At 41.4% G+C, this 15988-nt stretch overlaps 1 protein-coding gene across 1 annotated transcript in view; it reads right to left on the bottom strand.

The window, feature by feature from the left end:
- Window positions 1-11352: 11352 nt before the first annotated feature.
- The window catches only part of EPDR1 (ependymin related 1), a 31140-nt gene continuing 26504 nt past the window's right edge, over window positions 11353-15988 (bottom strand). Inside the window, exon 3 of the mRNA XM_071560584.1 lies at window positions 11353-14077. Within this exon, the coding sequence (XP_071416685.1) occupies window positions 13887-14077 (191 nt within the window). The 3' untranslated portion in view covers window positions 11353-13886. The remainder of the gene's footprint in view (window positions 14078-15988) is intronic.

Genomic DNA, 15988 nt, shown 5'->3' with positions numbered 1-15988 from the left:
GTAGAAAGGACTGGATTTCCTACTTTTAATGTTATCGAAGTCTTGACTCTAAATTTTGAAAGTGAATATCAGAAGCTTTGTTTCAAGTGAATTTACTGGCAACTGAAATATTAATGCTTTGGGGTTTTTTTCAGGGATGAAGATTTAACAAACCAGTCTTTGATAATATCTTTTATGTGCTTAAACATAGACTTAAGAACTGAATTGTGAAAGTTGAGTATCATGCCTTTGGTTTCATTTAACAATTTTCAAAAAATTGTTACCTGTAAATTAATATTAAGACCCATGCCTGACATAGTTTAATTTCATAAAGTGATTTGAAAAAACAGAAGTATTTTCACCCTCTCAGTTAAAGACTATACACTGCAGAGATTAGCAAATGGATATTATTTGCCTCCTCAGATTTTGGTAGAAGAGAAAATATTTGTTTTTTCGCTGAAGTCAAAGAAGTCCCATTTCATCATCAACTGTAGAAGTACTAGCTCCATATTTAAGTAAATGAAAAGTGTGACTACAGACTTAAGGGTTTGAATTTCAGATCAGCTGATAACAACAATAATACCCCAAGAAATCAGTTCTATGTCAAAGAAGGATTAAAAAAAATCTCAGGAGTTAATACCACACAATATTTGTATCTCTATCTGAAGTAAAAATTATAGGAACTTTTGGTAGAATCTGCAGTATAAGGCAATAATTCTTACACCAAAAAAAAAATTGACAAACCTGAAACCATGAGTTTGTTGTTTGTTTTTGTTTTAGAGATACTGAGCTTAAAAATTCCTGCTAAACCAAAAGATGTTGTTTATTTTCATTAGAGAGATATGAAATGAGTCACAAAGTCTTTGACTTAAATGCCTGTTTGCTTGAGCGTTTTCTCGAAAAGGCAGAACTAAATATTATTGTGCTTTAAGTTATTTTTCAACATACAGGCTACTTTCAACATTAAATATAAAAGAAAGTTCTACTTGGTTATGTGTGTTCACCACCTGGGGCTGCTTTGTCCTCCCTTTCATAGGTGCATCTATGCTGTGCATTTCTGTCATCAAAATAGAACTCCTATCCAAAGTTTCTTCATAAATAGAAAATATAAGCAAAGAAGGTCAGAAAGGAAGAGGTTACCCATAATTTCTAATGCTATAAACCCATCCAAGCCATAAATAGTAAGGTGATTTAGTTTCCTAATGTTTACCATGACTTTAAAATGCGTAGTAAGGAGTTTCCAGTGCTGGGAAGCTGAAGATTATTAAGGGTTATGAATATTTTATTAGAAATGGGAATATAAAGCAGGCCAAAGCTCTGCTGACTGAAGAAGTAAGGATTAGGAGCAAGACTTACAGAGTCTGTGACAGAGAAATTCTCGTTTGAACAAAACATTCCACAAAATCCACTGCACCTTGTCTGTGTTCCAGCAGCTTTCACAAAGGCAAGACATCAGAGTGGGACATTTTCCTGCTACCCCATGTGGTCTGGTGCTGAGCAGGGGCAAAGAGCAAACATGCTGTGTTTCAGACCTCCAGTTCAGACTTAGACACTGGAAACTAGGTGCCACAATTGCAAAAAAGGTAATGCTTGATATGGAGTTACCTTGATGCCCTGGCTTTAGAGGTGCCCATCTGCAGTCCTCCAGTTAGAGTTTGGATCTTTTTTTGAGTTCATTTACCTTGAACAGATGCAGAACTCAGTATCATGATGTACTGGTGTTAGCACAATATTATACTCGGGATTTTTTAGTAGATTATCTCAGTTCTTCCCAATCCTGTTCACATCTTCCCCTGCCACCCTTGCAAACATCCCTGTGGCCCAAGTTTGCAGCAGCACCAAACCTTGGTCTTAGGAAATGCATTTATTGGCAGAAGGCTGCTGTTTGCTTCCGCTTTCTTTTTCACTGCAGCCGAGTCTTTAATCTCAGTGAGTGCCACCTCTGAGTGGTCTGGCATGAGCTCTTTAGGGGATGCTGAGATCCCAGCAGCCTCCTGCCAGGAGTTCATTAATTACAAGAACAGAAGCTCCCCCTGTGAGCTGTGCCAGCATGTGGCTTCCAGGTCTTTGACGGTGTGTGTTTATGCAACTGCAGACGGTGCTGGCGTCTGCTGTGCTTTGCAGCGTGACAAGGAAACGACAGTAAATTCAAGGGTGTGCTCGTTTGCCACTTACGTGAAAACATCCTGCTTTCATCATGCCAGAGAGGGGCCAGCGTCGGCACTCAGCATTGTGAGGTCACTTCACCAATATCATGTCACATGTCCCTTGGGGTACTTGCATGGCCACACCAGCAGAGTGGAGAGGATTCACATTTTGTTTCAGAAGCAGCTGATCATCACACCACTGCTGTGGTTGATGGAAATGGAGACAAAACCAAGCTAGGCTGAGGCGTAGAGCTCTCTGATACTGCTCTTGGAGTTCCCCATCTCCAAAAGGGTTGTTTTCCTGGATTTCATAGACAGCAAATAGTATGTAAGAGTCAGCGGCTTGTTCGGCGCCAGCCAGAGTAGCTCCACTGGATGCTGTGGACTGACACTGGTTCGCAGTGCATAAAGATCTGGCACAAGGTCTTTTGTGCCTCTTGATTGCTGTGAGTCATTCAGATTCCAACTGAAAAATAAACCCATTTTAATACAGTTTAAAAATGTAAAATTAGTGCTTAGTTTCTAGACTGCTAGCATCAAACCTGGCCAAGGCAGCTATCTGCAATTTTAGAACATCTCATGAAAACACTCTTTTCCATCTCCCTGGTGATTTAGCCTTCCACTTGCTTTTTAACTTCAGTCCTTCTTTAGATCCTGTGGAAACAAGGCTAAAGCTAAACACAGAATAAGAATGAGCTCACACCATCTGGAAAAACTTCTTTCTTGGAGAGGCTGTGTTTAAATTAGGAAGACCCCTACCAGGGTAGCAGGAGTTCAAATGAAAATCTTTCTTTAATAAACATATTTTAAGGGTTTATACAATGATACAGAGCATCATACTCACTGATAATTTTGTCAGGATTTGCTGCAAAGGAACATCAAAATAAAAATGAGTTTCATGAACAGATGTCAACCCTTTTTAATATTAGACTGAAACAAATCCTTATAGGAACAGGAAAAGATGAATAAGATTGAAAAAGCTTAATATAATGATCATAGGAGTGATGGAAACTTCCAAATCTGGTGTTATAACCATTGCAAATAACCACATTGATGATGACTGGTGCTTTTATGACCTGGCAATTACATGTTATTCTTCTGTTGTACATGTATACATAACATGCATCTGGATATAAAATGACACCAAGAGTGAGGGGTGAGATGTTCTCAATTGGTATCTCTCCTAGTTACAGCAACTGGTACCAGTTTATCACTGTGTGGGTATAACCAAAACTGTGTAATTTCTGATGGACTGTTAATAATGAACCATTTGCAGCAGCTGCCCAGGGAGACAGGGAAGTGTTCCTGATTCACACCAATGACTCAGCTGTGATAACTCCCCTCTGGGGAGGCATTAGCACCTTCACACCCAGCCTGAGGAGTCATGTCTGCTAATGGGCCATCAGTGATTCCAAAAATATCCCATGACTCACAGAGTTAAATCACCTATTGTGGAACTCCTCACCTTGGGAGGAGGCACTGGGCATTCCCACCTGAACCTGAGTGTACATAATCTTGGGGCTTGGGGACTTCTGGTACCACTCATCAGACCCAGAGGAGCACCTCAACAGGACTGTGACTGCCGTTCTCAACCAGACTGCAACAATCCTCCTCACCAACAGGTTTTCCTTTCGCTCCAGAGAAAAAGTGGCTGGAAATCTGTCTGAAGTTGAATACTTGATTTCTGTTATCTCATGCTATGCAAAGGGTGTGATTAATCTCTTACTGTCTGACACCAAAACAAAAAAAATGCACTCTCTGAGTATATCTCTCACTGTCTTTGGCTCCATACTGGCATAAGCTGACAGAAATGTTTAGCTTTTAGTTTTCTAAAATAATTAGATAATGCACTAGTTCAGTTGCTCTTTACAGAAGGCTGTATTACAAGTATATTGCCATTACAACCAATAAGCAAGAAGTGTAGGCATTCTCAAGCTCCCTTTTTGTAGTTCAATTAGACAATTATGCCACTTCATGGTGATGGAGCCAGGTGTTTTTATGCAGTAGAAGTTGCCCCTGACTGGAAGAATTGTTATTCCAATTTACATGTAGGGTATGAGGGAAGACTCAGGAAACTACAGAGCTTTATGTTTAACCTCAGTGTCTGGGAAAATTACAGAGAACATAATGCTGGGTACTACTGGAAGGACTTCAGAGGACAATGCAATCATCAGGCACAGACAACATGGGTTCACAAAGGGAAAGTCCTGTATAACTTACTTAATGTTGTTCTAGTATAAGATGGATAAAGGAAAGTGGATGAAGGGAAGGCAATGGATTTAGTTTTTCTGGATTATGATTTATCAAGACTTTTGCTGCTGTTCCTCACAGAATCCTTCTGGACAAGTTTTCTGACTGTGAAGTGAGCAGGTACAGGGTTCACTGGGTGAAGAACTGACTGAAGGGCAGGGCTCAAAGTGTGGTAGGGAATGGGGCTACGTCTGCCTGGAGACCAGTCACCAGTGGTGTTCCTCAGGATTTAGGTCCAGGGACAGTTCTGTTCCATATATTTATCAATGATCTGGTAGAAAGAGTTGGAAGTTTGCTGATGTTACTAAACTGGGAGGTGTTATTGACTCTCTTTCAGGACAAGAGGCCTTGCAGTCCAATATGGATAGATTGGATGCTGAACAATCATCAGTAGCATGAAAACTGAACAAGAACAAATGCTGGATTCTGCACCTGGGAGGGGATAATGCCTTCCATAAATACAAATTGGGAGAGGCATGGCTGGAGAGCAGTCCCAAAGAAAAGGGGCTGGGGGTACTGGCTGACAGCAGGCTCATTACAAGCCAGCAGTGTGTACCCTGGCAACCAAGAGGGCAAACCACACCCTGGGGTGCATCAAGCACAGCACAACCAGCTGGCCAAAAGGGGTGATCATCTCACTGTATTTAGCCCTAGTGCAGGCTCATCTTGAGAATCATGTGCCCCAAAATTTAAAAAGGATATAAAGATCCTTGAACATGTGCAGAGGAGGGCAACAAAATGGTGAAAGAGCTAGAAGCCATGTCCTCTGAGGAGCAGCTGAGGATGAGGAGTTTGTCTGGTTTGGAGAGAAACAGGCTGAGGGGTGACCTCACTGCTCTCTGCAGCTTCCTGAAGAAGAGGAGTGGATAGAGAGGTGTTGATCTCTTCTCTGTAGTACACAATACCAGCACGTGTGGGAATGGCTTAAAGCCACTTCAAATACAAAGGATATACATGGAAACAGGATTTTATTTTTTCTGACTGTTTTAGGCCAGGTGCTCACAAACATTATCAAAATATGCAGGTGTAGCCAGGAGCAGGTTAATGCAATCCTCAGTTTGCCTTGAAAAGCCATCACTTGAAGTCTGGTAAAGGAAAGTCAGAGCCAGAACATTGCAAATCCCCTACATCTGGTCGAGAGCTATATGCTACTGGAGTTCCATGGGGAAAACCAATTTCTGTCTCACTCAAGTGTCTCTTGTGGCAAGGAGTTAAGCGCATAGTTTGTATCCAACACAGTTGCTATGAACTCCACCTCTCCAGGCAAGTTTGCCCATAGGGATTCTTGCAAGATTATGAATTACAGGCTGTTCGTCTTCCTGGTGAGAGTCCTTCATCCAGGTACTTCTGCAGAGAATGAACGTGCCAGTCTGCAAACACCATTCCTTCATAGGACATAGTTGTTTTGACCACACATCCTTCCTGAAGCCTGACATGCAGAATAACCCAAACAATGGGACTGCCTGGAGCCAAAAGAAGGGATGCCAAGTGCACTGAGACTCCTCTAAATCAGAGGCAGACACTGGGTCAACCCAGAGATGATACAACAGTCCTGATAATATGTAATTGATATGGAAAAAAATTAAAACAAAATTATCTGTAAAATATCAACCTTTACCAGAAACAGGACAGCAGATATTGACTGAGGCACAAAGAAGGCTCTTTCTAGAAAAAAACCTCAAAAGTTTTAAGAATGTGATTTTCTCTCTTTATTTGATAATGTATTACTTTTTTCTCTGTTTTTAAATTATTTTGGATTTTAGCCCTTGAGGATAAAGAGCAATAACCAATGTCATGTATGACTTTGGATGCAAAATCTCAAATAACATGACATCATGAATGCAGGTCAAGCAGTCCCTGTTTCCTGAAGAGCAAGAATGAGGGTCAGTAACAGTCACACACAGAAGAACAGACAGGCATTGTATTTTCCGAATTATGACACTTAATGACACACTTATGAGGCACACCTTTTGCCTTCCAGAAATTGCTCTACTATGCTCCTTGAGCAGTGATGCATATGAAAAGGACTCTCATGCCTGTCTGGCACTTGTATTGCCCACAGGAAAAGCTGAAAACTGGCAGCTCCTCCTGGGGCTGGAAGCCTGGAACCCTTCCAACCACAGGCTGCTTGGCAGAAGCAAGAACCCCTGGGGAAATGGAGTCAAGGGAAGAGCAGAGCTCACTCCTGCTCCACATTTTCAATGGGCCAAAGAGCTAGAGAGAGCCAGGGCACAAGTGGTGCCTTGAAGGCACAAGAGCAGCATGCAGAAACTGAGCTGCAGGGGCCCAGAGGAGCCCTGACAAGGGACTGTGCTCAATGCCACAGGGGACAAGAAGCAATCCCTGGGGATTATCCACAGGGCCAACTCGGAGAGCCTAGAAAGTTGCCTTTCCCCAGATGTGGGGCATGAGAGCCACCTTCGTGGGGCATGAGCAGCAGACAGCAATCTAGCCAAAAGGGATCAGAGGAACTCTGACCAGTGGTCATGTTTGCTGTTGCAGAGGAAGGTAAAAAACTTTCATGAAACTGTGCCAATCTGTCTCACAGGAAAATTCTGTCCTGATCCCCGCACTGGTGATTGGTTGTTCGCTGAGCATGTGAGTGAGACCTGCTTCCTCATCCCACAGGCTGGTCATGCCCCCCAGGGGATGCCCAAGCTCTATTCTCCCTCCACCTGGAGCCATCTCAGGGCCTTCTGATAGTGGCCACATTCTGAAACAATTAGCTCTGGCTGTTCAAAATGCATTTCCATACTCTGCTGTATCCAGATGGGAAGTAACAACTTCCTATACAATTGGCACTGAGTCCCATATCAAAATAAAAAATTGTCACATCTTTTGCCACTACAGATGGATTTTTTTTCTGGAAATGCAGGTGTTACTTAACTTTTTTATTTTATTTTTGCTTTTAGCTCTGGCTATTGAGGCCTGATCTAAGGTTTATATCTTATCCCAAACATTTTCCTATGACTTGCTGTTCTATAGCAGGGCACTTTAATGCCAGGATTTTCAGTACAAAGCAAGTGCTGTTTACAGCACTCAAGTGCAGTGATTCTGCTCACACCCTGGGTTTCAGGTGGCCCAAAGTTCACTGTAGTGCTCAAGACACCTGACCAAACACATACCACATATGCCTCCCTCCTCTACAGTTCTTTCCCAGCCATATTTCAGGCAGCTGCTGTAGAAATAAAGGAGGAAGCATTAAGGATGTATTGTGCTTGGCTGCCCTTGCCTGGTGCTTTTGGCTGGCAGGGACATGTTTCACCATGGAGGCAATATCCAACATTTCCTTCTGCTGTTTGAAAAGGTTCTCTGGAGAGGGAGATTTTGTTAATGAGCAACATGTCTGACATCATGCTAGCACTGCTCTAATATAGGTAAAATTAGCCCCAGACTTTGAAGCATAGCTTGGCTTCCCGTGGCTTAACATTCACGATTGCCCGTTTCACAAATCCAGCTTGGGTGGCTCAGTGATGGGAAGGGCAACAGGTGCACGGGAACATGTCCCGCCTTTCTTTGTTCTGGACTTCTCCCTCTGATTATTTGTCCTAATGTTCCCCAGAGGGACCATCAGTCCTTTTCATCCACATCTGTAAGAGTGAGATTGTTGGAACAAATAACCCTAAGGGCAATATCATTTTGGCAGTGTGATCTAGCACAATGTTGGGCGCTTTCAATGTCCAAATTCAGCACCTCTGTTAGGAAAACTTTTCTTGGAAATAGAAGAACAGAGTCAGAAGTGCCATCTGGTTATTTCCACCGGTTAGAGGTTATTTTGTGTTTAACCATCCAATTCAGCAGGAGGTGCAAATGTTTGGCACTACCTTGAAGTGAGCCTGAAAGGTCAAGTCCACCCAGGTCCTCCTTCCCTCTGCAGGTCACCCAAAAGCCATGCACTGGGTCCTCGCAGGGTCATCAGGCACTGAGTGAACAGCGTCCTGTGAGCAAACTCCATGGGTGCTCTGTCAGAGACTGGTCAGGTCTTTCAGGGACCTGTATTGCCTGAAAAAAATGTTGTTTGGAAATTATGTTCAGAAACCCTGAAATTTGGGTGTCCCCCATGTCTTTACAAATCCATAAAACAGGCTGAGAGGGTCCAGGAACAGATGGTTCTCCACCGTTTTACTTTCTTTTCCCTTTTCTTTGGGGTGTGTTTGACTGGGTTTTGGGTTACCCCTCTGCTGGTATACTTTAATTTTGCCTTATCTCTCTTCTTTTTTCACTTGGGCCACCAGTAAGAGTATCTGTGTTGTCACTCATCATTACTTTCAGCACTTCCACCTTCTGTGCTCTTACCAGCGCAAACTTCTACCAGCATCAAGAATGTCCTTCATTATAGAAGTCACCAAGATACTGCAGCAATAAGCAAGGGCTGCTACCTGGTACCAGGAGGGCTGTAAACCGCCCCCCCCCCCCTCCAAGTTCAGCATTCATATGATAAACTGCCTCTCCCAAATTAACAAAGACAGCTTTCATATAAAGAAGAAACAGTTGAAGAAACCACATAAAAATTAATTTCAAAATGGCATGGCAGTGGCAAGATAGGAAGAGCTTTTCCCATATCATTGAAAGTCTTATAGGGAAGTGGAGGAGGTCTGTCAACCCTGCATGGGGGTACACCGAGGTCCTTGACAGACCCTTGCTTGAACTGGGGAGTGAGGAATGAAGACAGGATGGTGAGGACAGGCTGAAGTGTATCGTCTGGCCACCCAGGGAGCTGTCACTACTTGACTGGGGTAGGTGGCATGAGCACAAAGCCCTGCCAGCCAGGGTGGGATGGCAGTGGCAGAGGCAATGGGAGCGGGTATGTGTCTCCACTGAAATCAAAACTGAGTCACTGGCCCAGCCTGAAGGATAATTTTAGTGCAGAGGGTGAAACCCAACCCTCTCCTTCAGCATGACATGGGCTGTGGCATAGAGCTGGCAATGCAGCTGCTGCTCTTTCAGAAACGTCATAGCTGTTTATCAGTGCTGGGCAAGCGTGGGAAAAACTTTGGCAGGGAGCAGGGTGAGCCCAGCAGGCTTCCCTTTCATTTGCTCTCTTTTCCTTTTGCTCACAAGTCCCTTTGCCTGGCATCAACGAAGCCTGAGTTGAGCTGAATTAATGGTGATGGCCAGGTGCTGAGCACATAAGCAACGCCCCCATGCATGGAGTGAGCACACAGGGATGCAGAGGGTAAGCCCAGACATGCAACACTCACACATCGTTTTAGTTACACATTATAAGACAGAGGCTGGGAGCCCTCCATGCCATTCTTGCTGCTGCACCAATGCCTGCAGGCCTCTGCTGAGGCAGTGGTGATGGCCCAGAGCTAACACAGCCAGGAAGGCAAGAGCAGATGGAAAGCAGAGTGGGAAAGAAAGGATTCTAAAGCAGGGTACCATGGATGTAGTGGTGAGAAGAGTAATTCTCCAGGGTTCAGAGGCAGCAGGCAGCACCCTTTTAAAGGCACATATATTCCTGTAGGTAAACAGGCAGGTCATCAGTCATGCACTCATGCCTGCAAAATGCACTGTGGTGGGCTACTTGTCTTTGTTTCAAACAAAATACCGTACTGTAACTATGTGCATCATTTCACTCAGTGTGCAGTTTCAGGCTCTGTGATGAAACAGCCATATCAAACCACATGGATCTTTACCCTAGAGCATGTTAAAACAGTATGCACTCAAATTAGTGCTTGGAAATTTACTCTAACTTCTTCTTAGCAACATCTCACCATTCTTATCCTACATTTCTGACAGTTTTCTGGGACTGCTGACTGGATCATAAGCTTTTCTTTCTCTCCTCTTACCAAGCAGTAAACTCTCAGAAGTGTCTAAAAAGTCTCCCATGCTCACTTCAGTTGTTCCTATGCCTGAGTACAGATGTGAAGATTAAATCTCTATGTGTCTGAGACTATACTGTACATTTAGCCTCCTGAAAAGGTAGATGGACACCTCCAGATCTTTACAGTCAGGGACCTCTGTCTGTTTTTGTGGGTACTCTTTTGAAATCTATATTCCTCATGGCTAGGGAGAAAGCAACTAGCTGATGATCTCCTGATGTGCCTTTCTGTTATGCTGGAAGATCCTGCAGTTTGCTTCCAGCACCAGTTTGTGGCCAAGGATGCAGGAAATGCAGGATGTGGTGCAACAGCCATGAAGAGACTTCTCATCTTCTGGTATTTTGGGACACCAGAAATTGCACCTGAGCCAACTCTGGTCTCTCTGTTGGACAGCTACATGTAGTTCAGCATATGTTGCTCACATTTCATTATGGCTGGCACTGCTCTTGAACCTGAAACAGGACTGCTGGCAAAATTAAAGAGGTCAAGTTCAGCTCAGATCTATCAGGTATTTAGGTGCTGAACTGCTACTGAAATACATGCAAGTAAGAGTTGTAAACGCTGTTTTAGAAGTGGACTTTACCAACATTAGGTAAAGGTGGTGGGAAAAGTGAGTAAGTGTGAGCACCAAAATGAAATGAACTTCAAGGTGAGAAACACATTAGTTTTGTTAGTGTACCAAAATAAGAATACTCCACTCTTTAGGAATTTCTTGACTGAAATTTGGATTACTTTGTTTCTTCATACCTTCTTCGTAGAAGTTGGCATATCCTAGTAAATGGCAGCACTTTCATGGTGTGCAGCATGGCTTGAGGCAGCAAAATGTGTCCCTAACACTAGAGTTAAACAAACTGTTAAAATAGGAACTGAACCAAATGCCCTGATCCCCTTCACAAACTCAAACTAAATCTTTTTTTTTGAGGTTCAGGAATGTTTGGTTAACTTTAAATAAAACAATGTTGTGTTTCTACACATCCTGCTTTCAGCAAAGCCTCCAAGCAGAAACATAAAAGTATGGCAGGCAGATCTATGTTTGTACTATTTCTGAGCTGAAACCAGGAAACACTGGAAATCTCACAAAATCAGCTTTGTCTCACAGGCTATTCAGCTTCCACTTTCTGTCACTGTTATCCCACAGAATACAATATAACTCCTGTACATACCAATTTATTATTAATTTTCCACCAAATAACTATGACAAACAAATTTCCCAGACTATCAGACATATGAACCCCCAATTTTTACTTGATTGTGGTAGTATATTATATAAGTACCTTAAATTTCTTTTATACTCATTCTTATTGAGTCATTGGCATAGTTGCACGAAGACAAAATGTCTCTTGTGGTACACAACAATAAACCAAAGCGAATCATACCAGAGATAACAAACCAGGCATACACATGTTGTCCTTCATATTTGGTTTATGGCTAATTTAAAATACGTAATCCTAAATTTTGTTGTTTGTCTTTTCTTTGACAACTCTCTTTATTGAATGAGTAGAACATAAATATGAAGACAACAGCATTGTTTTAGAGGCACATATTTAGCCGTATAAAATTGCTCTGTATGCCGTGGTTAATTTTTAAAGCACTTTTGAGTACCAGACTTTTGAAAATTCATTTTTAAAGAAACATTTAATGTTCTTGCTAGAAATTATATCACTGTCATCAAAACATAATACAAACACCCTGATTACCCAGCTATCTGCTTGACCACAACAAAGCCATCCCAAACGATACAGTACCACAGCTTCACGTTTGCTAGCCAGATTTATTATATTTTCCATTTTCTAACAAGACACATATTAATAAATGCATGTTAATTATTGTCCTAATGAGAACAGTATGCCGTTAGCATTTAAGTTGACACAAAAAATACAGAAGGCGAGTACAGAACAAATGCACTCTAAATTCAAGGAAACTTAATCTTTCTTTCCACTAGAGTGTTTCAGTGAAATGGCCCTGTCTGAGAGAATTTTTTTAATGAACTAGTTAAATTTCAACTGGTATGTATATGTGCCTTCATTAGGCACAGGGCAAAGCAAAATGCCATTCTGACCACAACTGTGGAAGCAAAATAACCACAGTCCCACTTGCTTACGCACAAAAAGCTATGAGCATATAAAGTGCTAAAAGCCAGCCCAGCAACTCTCCTAAAGAGATGCCAAAATTCCCAGGGTTGCACTGTTTACAACCAGACAACTTCTGGAGCAAACGACTTCCCAACACGTGTAAGAGAACAAGAATCTGTCTTTAAACTTGTTTGCAAATAATGAATAAAATGCATGCCTTGCAGAATAAACCAATTCATTTCATTTGATAAAACCTATCATTATTCCACTTTTGACAGCCTGAAGGTGCATGAAGGTTTAGTTTGAATTTTCTAATGTAAAATACGTGTGCTTTCTGCACTCTTTTGGTTAGTTCTCCTTAAGGAAACTTTCACTCTCCACCAGAAAAAGATGTAGAGATAATAAGATCTGAGATACTGATGAAACAGCAAACATACATTGGTATCAGTGTAGTGGGTGCAGAAGAAAGATTGTCATGCCTGCTTAGATTGCAGTGCCTTGCTGTCACACTGCACAGGGGTCATCTAAAACCTCTCCCTCCCATTCCTCCCTCCCATCTCTCTACACAGGTCACACAGCTCTATCTGTCACTCCATTTGGACCACCAGGCACCATGTGAAGGATGATTTAGCCTTTACTAACTGCACACTAAGAACTACTTGAAATTGTAAAGGTGTTTTCATACATGAGTAAAGACTTTTGAAAATAACTATAAAATATTAAAGCCATTTAGAGTGCAGTGTCTTTTAATTTCTTTGCATAGGTTAAAACTAGTATTGCCTTGAAAAGTGAGTGCTGAAGTAAAATAGGACTGGAAAATGTCTCCATGCACCCTAATGGAACCCTTCTCCTAAAGTGTAGCAAACGCGTGAAAACTTTGGCTTACTGTTTTTGGAGGTGTACCTCTCCCTCCTTCCCTTCCTTTCACACCATTGTTCCAAGAAACTGAAAAGTATTTTTTGCATGTCAGCTGGAATTATATGAATAAAGCTACTCCAGTTTCTTTTCTGAAAGAAAAGAAAAAAACAAAACTCAAAAATTAGACTATCAGCTTCCTGAAGAGTAGAAAGAAAAAAACCCAACAAACAAACAGCACACAAACCAGAATAAAACCAAAAGAACAAATTCACACAATTTTCATGTATATTGTTTAAAATAGTATTTTTCACTTAGGGGTGAGGTTTTACCTAGGTCATGTTTCCCCTCAAGTGCCCAGAAGTAAAAAACTAACATTTAGCTTTTCCTTCTAGACATTACCATTATTGCATTCTGCTTATGCTTTGTCTTCTTGAAAAAATAACTAATGAAACTTTTGCAAAAGGAAAATCAACTACAGCTTAATTAATAAATAATTAGTATTTAGAAATATTATCTTAGTGATAACTATATAATGCTGCAAGTGCATCACTGTACAGATGAATGGGATTGAAAGACATCTTTTGTGTTACATATCTCACTCAGTTATGTGTTTATGTTCCCTTTCAAGTGAAAACTTACAAATTCCCAAAAGAGCAACAATTAGCTTGAAGAATTATTTTAGATGTTGGCAGCTGACTATTAATAACCATCCTCTTGGCTAATATGTGTTTGCCCAGGTCAGTCAGTGTCCATAATCAGCATTCCTCTTTCATCCTTGTCAGCTGGGCTGCCTGGCAGGTGCTGGGTGGGGTGAACACCGAGGGGTCAGCAATGCCCAGATGTATGTCAAAGAAGCGGGTGGAAGTTGTCACGCTGTAGTTCTTCGTATAGGTTTCCTGTACTGGGTAACAGTCTTTGACGGTGTAAACACCAACCCACGATTCCACTGTAATCAAACAGAAATGTGACTGCTTTAGGTGACAAGATTGGGTGCATGCGTCATGATGATTTCAGGCAAAAATACGGCCACTCCTCAAGCTGAGCATACAGGCTGGAACTACACATAGTTCCATCCCTAACCCTGACACCAAGAAAGGTTACAAAACTGATGTTATTTGGACACCACAATGATCTTAAACCTGAATATATTGGTGTCAAGCATATTTCAAACCATGGTAACATCATGGCATTGGTATGTCACCTTTCAAGTATCCTCTACTGAAGGACTCTTCTGCTTAATCCCAAATTTAGGTAAGTTCTGTGCAAGTCTGATTTCTCTCACCTGTCATGTCACTTTCATGTCGGCAATTACTCACTTCTCTAGTAAAGTAATTAAATGCTTTTTTTTTACCCAGAAGGCAAATTTTAGTGCCATCAGCTTGGGTAGCACTGTGACAGTTCACCTTACACTCTGTTCCTGATGAGCTGAAAGGTGTGATTCCTGAAAAGCTGTGGTCCATTTTACAATGTTGTCTTTCAACATAGCCTTCGATACTCTAAAACACTTAGTTCCCCTAACTGTGTAGGACATCTCACTCCTTCCCATGCACAGGAAGTTCTGCACTCACCTATCCAAGGAGGCATTTGTCCTGTGCTGTGCTGGAGACTCCTCTGCACCTGAACTGACAGCCATAGCACCTTGCTTCTACAGATATTGGTACTCTATGATCCCACACTGATGATACTCAACATAATCAAAAAAAATATGACTTTGTTTCATCTTTTTCCATCTGTCTCAGGCACAGAGGGTTTGTCTCATTAGAAGAGGAACACTCTCTCTCACATACAACTCCAGTGCCTCAGTTTTTTCTTTTAATTCATTCCTTTGTTTTAACATAATCTATTCAGATTCTCATTATCATGTTATTTTTTAAAAATTCCTGTCATTTTCAAACATTCTACTTGTTCAGTAGTTATTTCAGGGCTACACAAAATGCTTATCTCCTCCAGGTGTGTGATGTAGCAAGTATGTCCCTTTTTCAACTTCCGTTTAATTGCATGACGTACTAATCTCAGAGGTCTCCCTTGTTCTCTGCCATCACCTCTAGTTTCACCAGTGTGCTATTTTGGTAGTGGCAGTAATACCATTGAGGCGGTTTCCATTGAATACCCTTCGCTCTTATATCTCTTTTATTAACCCCACACACATCTTCTGTGATCATTCTTCACCCCTTCTATCATACTTCACTTCATCCTATTGTTTTATGCATTTCAGATCCCTTGATAGAAGAAACTGATGATGTTAAAATTACCTAATGTGAGCATAAATCAGTCCCTCTGAGGGATGTCTGTAACAAACTTTCCAGTCCCAAGGAGGCTTTTATTTCTCTCACTCAGCAGTAATCACACACACTTACTTTCTGTCCTTCCAGTATTGTGTCATACGCTGTACCACAATCACATTATCAAAAATAGATAAGCTGTGACATGAAACACATGTACAGTATCTAAAGAAAGGGTATCAAGCTGAGCAATCTTTCAGTGTACCTCTCTGGGGCATACTGATATAGCAAAAATCTTTCTGACCTCAGTGAATCTGAGTTTGAGGCCACAGAAATGGACTTGCCTTTTACTCAGAAAGTATCAGAATTTTGAATAAAAAAAATCATGGTAAATTGTGATGCTACCAAAGTAGCCTGTATCTCTTGAAACTTTTAAAATTTTAACAGAAATATAAAATCCAAGCTAATATTGGCTGAAAGGTGGATTGACAACTTCAAGGCATTATTTTTATGAATTATCACACAGCAAAGCACTGGAGATACAAAATAATGTAGGATAAAAAATCACACCTCATTAACTGAATGTATCTGGATATAAAGTTCCATAAAAGTTCCAGATATATCAGATCTGAAAA

Source organism: Pithys albifrons, chromosome 7 (assembly GCF_047495875.1).
Source record: "Pithys albifrons albifrons isolate INPA30051 chromosome 7, PitAlb_v1, whole genome shotgun sequence".
Lineage (NCBI taxonomy): Eukaryota > Metazoa > Chordata > Aves > Passeriformes > Thamnophilidae > Pithys > Pithys albifrons.
This window is presented reverse-complemented; position numbering and strand designations above follow the sequence as displayed.